At 38.6% G+C, this 12990-nt stretch overlaps 1 protein-coding gene and 1 pseudogene across 3 annotated transcripts in view; both read right to left on the reverse strand.

The window, feature by feature from the left end:
- The window catches only part of Eps15 (epidermal growth factor receptor pathway substrate 15), a 94121-nt gene that overhangs the window by 70030 nt on the left and 11101 nt on the right, over window positions 1-12990 (reverse strand). For all 3 annotated transcript variants that reach the window (XM_050136158.1, XM_050136157.1, XM_050136159.1), the window contains exons 2-3: window positions 6138-6179; window positions 849-938 (exon numbers count right to left, since the gene is read on the reverse strand). In XM_050136158.1, coding sequence (XP_049992115.1) covers window positions 849-938; window positions 6138-6179 — 132 coding nt within the window. The remainder of the gene's footprint in view (window positions 1-848; window positions 939-6137; window positions 6180-12990) is intronic.
- LOC126497915 (small nuclear ribonucleoprotein E-like) lies at window positions 7779-12160 on the reverse strand (annotated as a pseudogene).

The raw sequence follows: 12990 nt of genomic DNA on the forward strand, positions 1-12990 counted from the left end.
GGAGCTCCTCTTAGTTATCCTGCTGTTGCCCTGTGTTGTGGAAATCCTGCAGCTTTGGGTCTGCGGGACTGGTCCCTTCATGTGCTCCAGCAGATCACAGATGGGGTGGATGTTGGAGTGGGCTAACTCATATCCCTGGTTCTGGGCCTGGGTAGTTGCAGGGTTGGTCAGCCTTCCAGCTCTCCCTTGCCTCACCACCAGAGTGAGCTTTCCAGCATGGCCTGGCTAGTTCATCCCTAGAAGGGGTGAGCGAGAGGAAGGGCCAGTTCTCCCATTTTCACATCTTCAGAGTCTCTTCTCCCACACTTACACCTTCAGGACCAGCTCTACTGTGCTGTCCAAGCATGGTGTAGGGGTCACTCTCTGAGTGAGTGGTAGAGACAGCTCTCCAGCTCTTATGACCTCAGGGCCAGCTCTCCCACCTGCCTCAGTTGTTGAGGGGTTGGGGTGGGGGTGGGGTTGAGGGTGGGAGTGGGGGAGAGTATCTTCGCTGCCCATGCTACCACATGACAGATGAGTAATGGGGACAACACTCCCATGCTCACAACTTAGGGGCTGGCTCACTCAGACCTCCACCAATGGGGCTGTCCAGGCAAGGTGCAGGGCTGCTCTCTAGAGTGTTGCAGCTTGTGGGGGAAAGGAACAGCTCTCCCATCAGGAAAAGCTGGCATCGCTTTAATTTTCAAAAGGATAAATCACTACACCACAACCCCATTCCATTACCACAACTGCTCCTATGACTCAGTTCTAATTTGAATGTTTCTTGATTGCAACCTTCTGAATTTATTTGCAGTTCTATTATGCTTCTCCATATTCATTACAGTCTAGTTATAATAAGCACATCCTACCTTTCCGAGAATCAAGGCTGGAAGCCCTGATTTTTTCAGGAATGCAGCAGCATCTGAAGCCAACACCCTTCCAGTATTGCCTGTGTCAACCTGAAAAGAAAAACAGGAAGCTGACAGTAAAACACAAAATCAAAATTGTATCACTTTCCATGTCTCCTCCCTAATTCATGAATTGGAATCAGAATCCTTCTGCTAACAAGAGCAAGACCTCTTCAGAGTCTTCTAAGAATGGTATCATCCAAACAGGAGTCAATTTGCAAAATAAGTTTATCATGTCTATTATACAAGCAAAGAAACAAGTTCATGGAAAAGCAAGTAAGTAGAATTGGAACATGAACACAGATCTAATTCCACACTTTTATGATTGTCATTTAAATGGCAATATAAGAAAAAAATATTTCTTAGAGGTCTTCTGAGAACTGGGATAGCTGAGCATGATTTAGATTAACTTCTGCTTTTGTATCTGCTCTTAAAAATTGAAACACTTAAAAATATCAAAGCAGTATCAGCTTTAAGTCATGTCAAACTTAAAAAAAAAACTGTTTCATTTCTACAGTACATTAAGAGGAATACATTATTTTGACTGATGGGGACTTATCCTTTAAGGCATAATGAGGTCATAACAAACAAAAGGATAGAAAAAAAAACTTGTTTTTGTAAAGACTTCCTAAACTTCTATTTGTAAATATAAAAAGTAAATCTTAAAAGCCATGGGAAATAGGATATGCATGAAGTAGCTATGTTTTTAGTTTAGTTAAAAGACTAAATTTACTGTAAACACATGAAGCATTTACATAGCCTAGTCCCAGAATGAAGAGGAAAAAACTTCTCTCAAAGGCAAGAACAGGATAAATCAGGCACTCAGAAAAAAAAGAAAAAAGAAAAAAAAAAAACCTGCCTAATCCTTCAGTTTGGGGAGAAGGAGTACAGAAGTATAAGGAAACATGTCTCTAAAATTCTCCAGAACTATTTTTCTTTACCCACTTCCTGACCATGATAAGAAAGGAACATTCACGCCCAGCATTACCTACATATCAATACACTCAAAGTAAACATAGACTGAATTCATTACGTATTTACATGCTGTATCCTAGTATGGAATTCTTGCAATCACAATAACAAATTAAAAACTTCCATTTACATTCACCTACAGGATGTTTCTACAGTCCTCTAATTCCTGCAAAAGGCTCTGCTATAAACTACAAGCTAGAATTGATGTCAACAGAGTTCCATTATTTTTTTCCTTCTTCTTTTCCCTTCTTTTTCTGTTGTTTTTGAGGATGGGGGGGTCTTTTTAAATCAAGAAAAATTTTGAATTATTTCTCTGTGTGTGTGATGGGAGCAGGGACATGATATGTGTGTAGAGATCAGAGGACAACTTTTGAAGAGTGTGTTCTCTCCCCGTACCATGAATTTGGGGTACTGACTCGGGTTATGAGTGCTTTACCCATGCAGTCATCTCAAGTCCTCTTCCCTATTCTTTTTTTAAAAAAAAAAACAAAAACAAAAACAAAAAACTTATTTCAAGAGTCAAGACCTCATATAGCCCAGGCTAGCCTTAAACTCCTGACACCCTACCTCCATCCCCACTTCCCAAGTGCTGGGATCACAGTTTCACCACCAGGACCAACTCTTCAAAGTCTCAATGTATAACACAGGCTAGCCTCAAATTTATGACGTTCCTGCCTCAGTCTCCTGAGTGGTGAGGTTACAGACATCACACCCTAGGTTTAAGTTCTATTCTCTTATTCATGTACGTAACCCAGGCATGTAGCATGTAACAAACTCCAGTGTAACTGAACATGATCCTGAATGATCCTCCTCCCCCCCCCCCAAGTTCTAGGATCATAGGAGTGTACTACTACAACCGCCTTGGGAAACCAGAATAAGAACATCATTCACTCACCCTCACCTCCCACCTCCCAGTGCTTGGGACAGAACCCAGGGTTTTGTTCATGTTAACAAGCATTCTACCAGTAATATACACCCCAAGTTCAAAATGTAAAAAAAAAAAATTCTTTTTCTTCTTAGGCTATCTCAATACAGTAGGCTACACTATTGTAAACTAAATAAAAAACACTTTCCAATAGAACCCAATTTCTCTGACTCATCAGAATACCAAAAAATAATTTTTACTGAAAGACTACTTTTTATGACAATATAATCACAAAGATTCAACAAGTTCTTCAGCTTTTTAAAAGGCTGTAAATAAGTTAGTCGAGTGTACAACACAAGTTCATATTTAAGAACAATTCTCTTTTATTCTGATAAAACAAGTTATCTGTAAAGAACAGTAGTTTGATGTGGAGTCAGTATCTATATAAACCTCTCCTACAATGACTGTGCATGCATGGGGGTGGTGTGGGAGGTCCTTCTGTCTATGTGTTGCTTTTATTGGTTAATGAATAAAGAACTGCTTTGAGCCTATGGCACGGAAGAACAGAACTAGGTGGGGAAAGCTAGGCTGTACACTGGGAGAAAGGAGGGCGGAGTCAGAGAGGCACCATGGAGTCACTGGAGACAGATGCTGGGAACTTTAGCCATAAGCCACAGCCATGTGGCGATACACAGATTAAAAGAAATGGGTTAAATTAATAAGTAAGAGTTAGCCAATAAGAAGCTAGAGCTAACAGGCCAAGCAGTGGTTTAATTAATACAGTTTCTGTGTGATTGTTTTGGTTCTCAGCTGCCAGGACAAACAAGCAGAGAGCAGCTGGGAACCAACAAGCAGCCTCCCACTACAACTCCAACATGGGGGAAAGAGATGGCTCTGTCAGTAAAGCACTTACAAGAAGTAGGACCTGAATTCAAACACCCCAGTTCGGATGCCCCGAATGCTTTAAAGCATGAGAATTTGAGTTTGGAAGCCCAGAACTCAAGTAAAAGGCTGGATAAGGTAGGTGGTAACTTACAATTCAGAAACAGGTGGATTCCAGGAGCTCAATAGCCAGCTAGCTTAGACTATTTGGCCAAAGACACAGCCAGCAAGAGACCTGGTCTCAAATAAAAGGTGGAGGGCACCTGAGTAAAGACACTTTAACTTCCATAGTATACACACATATGTACACAACACACACGGGGGGGAGGGTAAGAAAATTGGCTTACTATCTGGTTTTATAAAGTCCCACCATCACAGGTAGTACACTTTAACTAAGAACTTCAGCATGGGCAAAACTCAGTTCTAATTCATTTATACAACGAGAAATATGGTGAAAAGAATTTCCAAGGTTTAGATCCTAGCCTAAAGACAGAAAAACAAACAAATACGTTTAAAATTTCAATAAAAAACCAGGCATGAGGCCAGGCAGAGTGGGAAGCACTTGTAGCCCTAGCACTTCGAAGGTACAGGTAGGAGGATCAGCAGGTTCAAGGCCAACTTCTGCCACATAGCAAGTCTGGGGCCAGGGTGGACTACAATGCCACCTTGTCCCTACCCCATCCACAAAGATTACAGGCATGGTGGTATGTGCCTGCAATGCTAGCACAGGGGAGGTTGAGGAAGAAGGGTTCAGAATTTAATGGAAGTCTGACTACATAGCAAGTCCCTGTCTCTAAGACAAAACAAAAAAATAAAATCAACACTGGCATGGTTGTCCACAATAACCTCAGCACTTGAGAAGTAAAGGAAGAGGATCAGAAATACAAAGCTATTCTCAACTACATCATGGGTTTGAGTCCATCCTGAAAGCTCATCTCAAAAAGACAAAGCTTAAAGAAGTATAAATCAAACTGAACATGTTGGCATATACTTAGAACCCCAGCTACTTATGAGGATGAGACAGGATGACTTGAGCCCTGATCCAAGACCAGTTTGAGCAACATAGGTTCTTAAGAACCACACTCTTAAGAAGTATATATACAATTTCAAATAAAAAATACAACCAGACTCTGCAAATTTTTAAGAATTCAACTTAGAAGCTGCTAAGTAGTACACAGTGCTAGACTTGCAAGTCAAAACAAAAGGGATCTCTATATCGGCTAATTGGTATTTGCTAAAATGACGTAGACAACCAAGCCAAATGAGACCACCCTTTTCTATAATTACGCAAATGTTCTGTGAAAACAATCAAATACACAAAAATGAAGCTGGTCATGGTGGCACACACCTGTAATCCCAGAATTTGGCAGGCAGAGGCAGAAAGGACTGAAAGCTCAAGGTCATATTCTGCTACTGAGTGAGTTCAAGGCCAGCCTAGGGTGCATAAAGATGTCTCAAGATTTTTTTTTTTTAAAGGATAAAGAAAGAAATGAGCAATGAAACCATTTAGAACATCAGGACATTATCTGGTCTAAAATATATTTATTTCTGATTAGCTTTTTAATAAGACTTTTAAACTGTAGAACGAGACATTAAATTACAGAGCACTGTTAGCAATGCAAATGATTCCTATCCACACAAATGCAAATAAATTTTTTTCTGGCTGAGTATGAATCACTACAATTCATATTTTCATTTTCAATGCTTTCTGAGGTTGGGTATCACATAGCTCACACTGGCCTCAAACTCATTATGTAACTTAGGATGATCCTGAACTGCTAGGATTAACAATTATTATCATACCCGATTTTTGTATTCTTAATTTTATATCTGAATGTTTCCCTAATTTATTAACAAAATGCTTGATACATTTCTTGTTTGTTTGGCTAGTCTGTTTTTTGGTACTGGGATTTAAACCCAGGGTCTTTGTGTGATGAACATGCCTTCTACCAAAGAACTACATCCTCAGCCCCACGCTCACTTAATATGTGTGAAATGATGAACACCAAAATCTCAGCACTAGAGGCTGAGGCAGGAAAACTCTAACAAGTCCAACACAAAATTGAATTACATAGTGAATTCCAGGCCAAACAGGAAACAAGAACCAAACCACCAAATAAATAAACAAATAACACACAAAAGTTATTTCTATTTGGCTTATACATTAACTAAGATATTTATATCTGAATGAATGTATCTAATGTTCTATAGATTTTTTAACATGGATATTTAGGGTAATTAAATTCTCTTTCATTTTTTCTGAGTGTTATTATCTAGTTTTGGTGTGTGCCTATAATCTTAACACTCAGGAGACTGAGGTAGGATTACGTACTGAAAGGCCAGTTGAGACCACCTAGCAGGACCTCTCAAAAACAAAACAGTATCAATTACTCAAAGTTAGAGGCTAAACCCAAAATGTTGAATCATGACACAACAAATTTATCTAGTGACTCCTCATCTACATGCATATAATCAACAATTGATATCATATTTTATGCTTAATTCAGATACAAATATAGTAAAAATCTTACCTGTCTATAGTATTTTTCATATACAGGATTCCCACTTGACAACTAAAATAAACAATAAATAGAAATAAATTATATTTTATTCAATAATTCTTTGTGATACATTTGGTATTCATTCAAAAGATATTTGAGAAACAGACAAAAAGATAAAAAAACATCCTTCACTGCGGGAAAATATTTTCTTCTTTGGTGACAAGGAGGAGAATGAATAAACACAGTCAAAGAATCACAAAAATTTAGGAAAGAATCTAAGGGTTTTTTTTCATACATAATTCTACCCAAAAACCCAATACAAAACAAAAGTAAGTTTAAAGCCCTCTTCAAAATGTTTATCCTCTACCCAAGCAGTACTTAAAAATCAATTCAAAATCTACTTCAATAAAGTAATAAAGGGATGCAGTACAACAGGAAAGTATTTGTCTAGTGTGTAAAAAGGCGTAATTGGACCACGGCACCACAACAAACAACCTGGGGCACACAAACTGGTGTCCTGATGATGATCTGATGTCATCAGAGCTGAATTGCTTATGTGCAGGCAGTGCCACTCATTGCACACCACAGTTCAAAGGGCTCCTTGTCCAACTGATGACCATAATAGCTCATTTGAAAGGCAGCTGAAGAATATCAATGCTCAAAAGCTCAGGGTTGCCTGTACGGGAATATGGAAGAATGTTCAGGACAAAGAAGGGCATCTAAGAGGCTTAAGGGATGACACAAAGGCAGGAACGTAAAAGTATGGGGAAAAGAGGGTGACTCTACTTAGAGACAACATGTGTGCCTGCAATAAACAAAGTTCAGCTACATCTGTACAAACTAGGAAGAAGTATGGACATGGCGGCACATCCTTGCATATCTACTAGAGGTGAGTCTGACCTATATAGCAAGATCATGTCTCAAACACACACACACACACACACACAAAGTAATGAACAGAAATAACGGTTTAACATTTTGCAGACGAAAATTTATAAAGGGCCCCATCTAATTTAAAGAAATGAGGACACAAAGGAAGACATATTCAAGAGTGATTATTTGTACGTGTGTCTATGTAAAGACAGGAAGAACATGGGGGTAACTTAGGGAATAACTTCAAATGATTCAGTTGAGGATCTAAATGTCAATGAAGACAAAAAATGAGGGTATGATTTAAGAAAGATTTAACAATACTTACTAAGGGGTGAGGGAAGAAGGGCATGCGTAGAAATACATGAGCACAGTTTGAAGTCTAGAAATATTGTCTAGAAATCAATATATAGTTAAGATATATTATGTATATACCAAATATGTACACATATCCTGTAGTGTCTGCTTCTCCAGCAAAATATTTTACTTGTTTTGTTTGGTTTGATTTTTTGAGACAGGGTTTCTCTCTGTAACAGCCCTGGCTGGTCTCAAACTCAGAGATCCGCCTGCCTCTGTCTCCCGAGTATTCAATGCCAGGCTGGGCTATATGAGACTCTGTTTCAAAAAAAAAAAAAACAACTTCAATTTAATATAATAAAGTACAGCAGTCATATGTGTGATGAATAGTAGGGTTGGCAGTTCAAGGATGCTATATTAGGGATATGTGAGCATGCTCACAGATACACTAAACCAAATGGGAGTGCTCTGCCCCTCCACGTTTGTGACTAGACACAATGTTTTTTATATATGTTTTAATACTTTTTACTCTTTTGTTCTTTGCTTCTTTCAGGATCCCAAATAAATACAGACAAGTGACGTATTTCTTTCTAAATGCCCAGCCTTCTTAGCTTGGTTTATTTCTAGACAGTTTTTCTTTTCTTTTTTTTTTTTTTGTTTTGGTAATAAAAGCAATAAATCTCACAACATTTATTGTCACCTGTTAATAACATAAGGGTCACTAAAACAATATGAATAAATGTTTCAGACTGTGCTCCCAACAGAAGACACCTTTAAAACACTGTACTTCTTCAACTTCTTGAGTGTTTGATGGGCTCTAGCTGGGAACACTTTGGAGCAGAATATTATTATCTCCTTTCAGCATGATCTGACCCAGTTGTTTCCTGACTTTGTTTTAGAGTGAATCTCTTCTGCATAATCTAATGAGGTTCACGTACTCAGCAAAGCCAACACAACCTTCTATCGGCATATTCACTTGCTCATACAGCCAGACTTGAACTTGAGAGCCATTTTGCAAGTATCTGAAGATGAGGTTGGTGGGCTGCACCATCACCTTCTGCGCCTTCTATCCCTGTCCATGGTGTGCCATGATGGAAGTCACAAAGACCACATGAGTAGGAAGGCCTCCTCCGCCAGCCTTCTAAACAGCTTTTCTTAACTTAATCACCCCTTCTATCTTTCTCTATTTCTGTATACCTTTCTTTACTTCTTATTCATGTCTTGCTGTGTAACCAGGAGGCTGACCCCTGGCGTCCCCTTCCTCCTCAATCTGTTTCTCCCAGATTTCTCTCTGTATTCTCTCTGACTGCCAGCCCCACCTATCCTTCCTCCTGCCTTGTTATTGGCTGTTCAGCTCTTTATTAGACCAATCAGGAATTCAAGACAGGCAAAGCAACACAACTTTACAGAGAAAGACATGTTCCAAGACCTAAACAAATGTAACAAATCTTAAATTAATATTCCACAACAAGCAAATTACAGTGTGAAAAATACATATATTGTTTTCAGTTTCTCTCTGTAGGTGCTCAAGTGTAAGGCTGTATTATATACATACATGGTTTTCCCCCAAAACTAGCACATCATGTCTGTTCTTGCCACATCTTTTCATTATTATAAGGGAGGGGCTAGCAAGTGAATATAGACAATAATAAGAAATAAATGGTATCCAGACTAGATGATGTAAAACTATCCCTATTCACAGAAAACAAGATCTTTTATAAAGCAAAGTACTAAAGAATTCATTAAAACAAAGTTATGAAAGTTGTAAGATATAAAAACCAATATATAAAAATGATCATACTTAAAGCAAACTATACATACATATATACATAAATGCATACATACATAAGAAAGCATCTTATATTAATGAATTACAAGTATTAACATTGGTAAGATGGCAAAACTCTTCAAACTCATCTACAGACTCAATGCAATCCCTAGGAGAAGTCCAGTCAATATTTTGTAGAAACGAACATGCTGATTCTAACTAAAGTTTATATGGAGTTTCAATGAATTCATAATAGCCAAAATAGTTCTGATTAAGAAAATGCAAAGCTAGATGTCAAACACATCTCAATTTCAAAATTCACTAGAAAACAATTATTTCTCAAGATAACATTGCACTGTACATGGATAGACAAACATTTTGAGTTGAACAGAATTATAAATTCAGAATAAACTCATCCATCTATGGTTTTTTTGACAATGACATCAAGATTATTTGACAAATGGTGCTGGGATACTGCAACACAAGCAAAAGAATGAAAGGGGATCCTTCACATCCTATATAAAAATTAACTCAAAGAACCAGAAAGATGGCTCAGAGGGTAAGGGTGCTTCTCCCTAAGCCTACAACTTGAGTTCAATCCCTAGAACCCATATAATGGAATGAAAAAACCTATTCCCACAAGTTGTCCTTCGACCAACATCTACACACACACACACACACACACACACACACACACACACAAACTTTTTCATTACCTAAAAACGCGTCAATCAAGGAACTATTTAAGACATGAAGCTCTTTTAAAAGCAAAAGCAAACAAACAAAAAACACTCTCTAGGCCATGTCTTTAATCACAACATTCAGGAGTTAGAACCAGATGGATTGCTGTGAATCTGAGGCCAGCCTGGTCTATACAGTTATTGAGTTCCAGGCCAACCTGAGGTAAAACCTGTCTTTTTTTTTTTTTTTTTTTTAAAAAAAAAGTGTGTTGGGGATATATCTTTATAATCTCAGATCTGGCAAAGGATTCTTCAACTTCAAAAGGACAAGCAGAAAAGCAATGGTGGCACACACCTGTAATGTTATCTAGCCCTTTGGAGCTAAGGAGGGTCAGGAGTTTAAGGTCATCCTCAGCTATAAAGCAAGTTCAAGACCAGCCTGGGCTACAAGAGGCCTAGTCTCTAAAAAAGAAAAACAATGTGACTGTCTTGGGTTTTTTTTTTATTGCTGTGAAGAGAATCATGACCATGAGAACTTTTATAAATAAAAATATTTAATTGAGGTGGCTTGCTTACAGTCTCAGAGGTTCAGTACATTATCATCCTGGCAGAGGGCATGGAAGCATGCAGACAGATGTGGTGCTGGAGCTGAGAGTCCCACATCTTGACTCAGAGGCAAGAGGAAGTCAAAACCTCAAAACCCGCCCCCACATTGACACACTTCCTCCAACAAAGCCACACCTCTTAATAGCACCACCTTTTGGGGGCTAATTTTTTTTTTTTAACCACCACAGTGACTAATTTTGGCACTTGGGATGCTGAGGCAGGAGGATCATAATTTTGATGTTTTTATTCACAATTTCAAACAATTCCCCATTTTTTAAAACGACCATCTCAAAACAATGAAGTTTGTGAAGTTTTGTTTTTTCAGTTTTTCAAGATAGGTTCTCTGCGTTGCCCTGGCTGTCCTGGAACTCACTCTGTAGACCAGGCTGGCCTTGAATTCACAAGTGTGGAGTTTTTATTATAGGAATTTGGGGGAAAGGCCTACAAAAAATAAGTCTTGATCAACTTAATCCATAAATACTTGATACTGCCAAAATTCATGTGTTAGGGAAAAATTAGTCATGAAAGCAGTGACAATATAAAAGAGAAGAAGTGCCAAGCACAAAGACATACCAGGACATTTCAAGAAAGTATGGCTCAAATAGAGTAAACAAAATCCGTTTTAAACTGTCCTGAAGTACCAGATGGTCCAGAATCCACCCACAAGACCATGCACAAAAGTATGCCAAGGGGAAACACAAAGAACAGAATGTAGAGAACAGACTAAGAACAAGAGCAACATGAACTACAGAGAAGATGCAAACTGAAGCATTTCAATCTTCCAATTTCCAATGGTAACTAAACTTTTAATAGACTATAAAGGCATTTGTAACAAAAGTAAATATACTCAACTTAAATCCTTCTAATTTGATTGTGTATGGTGGTGCATGCCTACACACCAGGCCTCAGGAGGCTGGGGTAAGAGGATCAAGATTTTGAGTCAAATCAGGGATTAAAAACTAACAGCAGAAAAACTGGGGACATGGGGCTGGAGAGATGGCTCAGCGTTTAAGAGCACTGACTGCTCTTCCAGAGGTCCTAAGTTCAATTTCCAGCAACCATATGGTGGCTCATAACTTCTCTGTAATGAGATCTGGTGCCCTCTTCTAGCCTGCAGGCAGGGTACTGTATACATAAATAAATAAATCTTTAAAAAAAAAGAAAAACTGCGGACATGTCAGCCTTTTTGCTATTTTTCTGTATGTTTCAATTTTCTTTAATGAGTGAAACAGCCATTTCTCCCTCCCTCCACCCACCCTCCAGCCTAAACTCTTCTTCATACTTACTCTCTCTGTCCAGAAGTTCCATCTATACCTCTTCCCTCACTATTGGTCATTCAGCTTATTAGACCAATCAGGTGCCTTAGGCAAGCAAGGTAAAACAGCAACACATCTTTATGTAATTACACAAATGCAACACAACTTAATAAAAGTAAACAAATATTCTGCAACATAAACAAATGCAACACACTTTTACAGTTAAACAATTATCCTGAAAAACAAACAAATGCAACACACCTTTACATAGTTAAACAAATGCAACACATTTTTGCATAAATATTCCACAATAACCACCACCATCAATTAAACAAACATCCTCGATTATCTTTAGCAGCAAAATGAGTTTCCAAAACAGCTCCAACCTTTCATTTGAAAGCATTATTTATATAAGAAAGGTAAATTTATTCTACCTGGCTCCGAGTTTTGGTACAGAAGTGTCAAAGTTCAGATTTATGTAACAGAAAACTACAGAGCACTAACCAAGGTATCTTAAACAGAAAACTACAAGAAGCCTAAAAAAAAATTATAGGCAGTTTCATGTATCGTGATGGCTATTCTCCATCCCTGCCCCTCCCCCACTCTCCCCATCTTCCTGCCCAGACAGGGTTCCTCTATGTGCAATTCTGGCCCCAAACTCAGAGATATACCTGCCTCTGCCTCCTGAGTGCTGGGATTAAAGGTGTGCACCACCACCTAGGTATAATGGCTATGCTTGGTTATCAACTTGACTATAACTAGACTTACTTAAAACCCAATTGACTGGGCACACCTGTGAGGGATTTTTTTTTTTCCTTTCTTAATTAAGTCACTTGAAGTGGGAAGACCCACTTCTAATCCAGCTCTTTTGTGGTAAGAAGATGCACCTTTAATCTGGACCACACTTTCTGCTGGCAGCCCATATAAAGAATATGGAATAAGGAAACTGGCTTTTTCCTTGCCTGCTTGCTCTTGCTAGAGCAAGTCCATTCCTTCACTGGCATTAGAGCCTAATCCTTTGGGATTCCAGCACATGCTGAAGACCAGCTGAGACATCTAACCTTGTGAAGTGAACTACTGGATTCTTTGGCCTTCCATTGGTAGACAGCCATTGTTGGATTAGCTGGACCAGTCTATAAACCATTCTAATAATCCCCGTTCTCTCTCTCTCTCTCTCTCTCTCTCTCTCTCTCTCTCTCTCTCACACACACACACACACACACACACACACACACACATATATGGTTCTCAACCTTCATAATGCTGTGACCCTTTAATATAGTTCTTCATGTTGTGGTAATCCCCAATCATAAATTAATTTTGTTGCTACTTCCTAACTGTAATTTTGCTACTGTTATAAATCAGAATGTAAATATCCTGCAGATATGCAGGATATCTGATATGGG

This window comes from Alexandromys fortis, unplaced genomic scaffold (assembly GCF_014885135.2).
Source record: "Alexandromys fortis isolate MF-2015 unplaced genomic scaffold, M_Fortis_MF-2015_v1.1 scaffold_13, whole genome shotgun sequence".
NCBI lineage: Eukaryota > Metazoa > Chordata > Mammalia > Rodentia > Cricetidae > Alexandromys > Alexandromys fortis.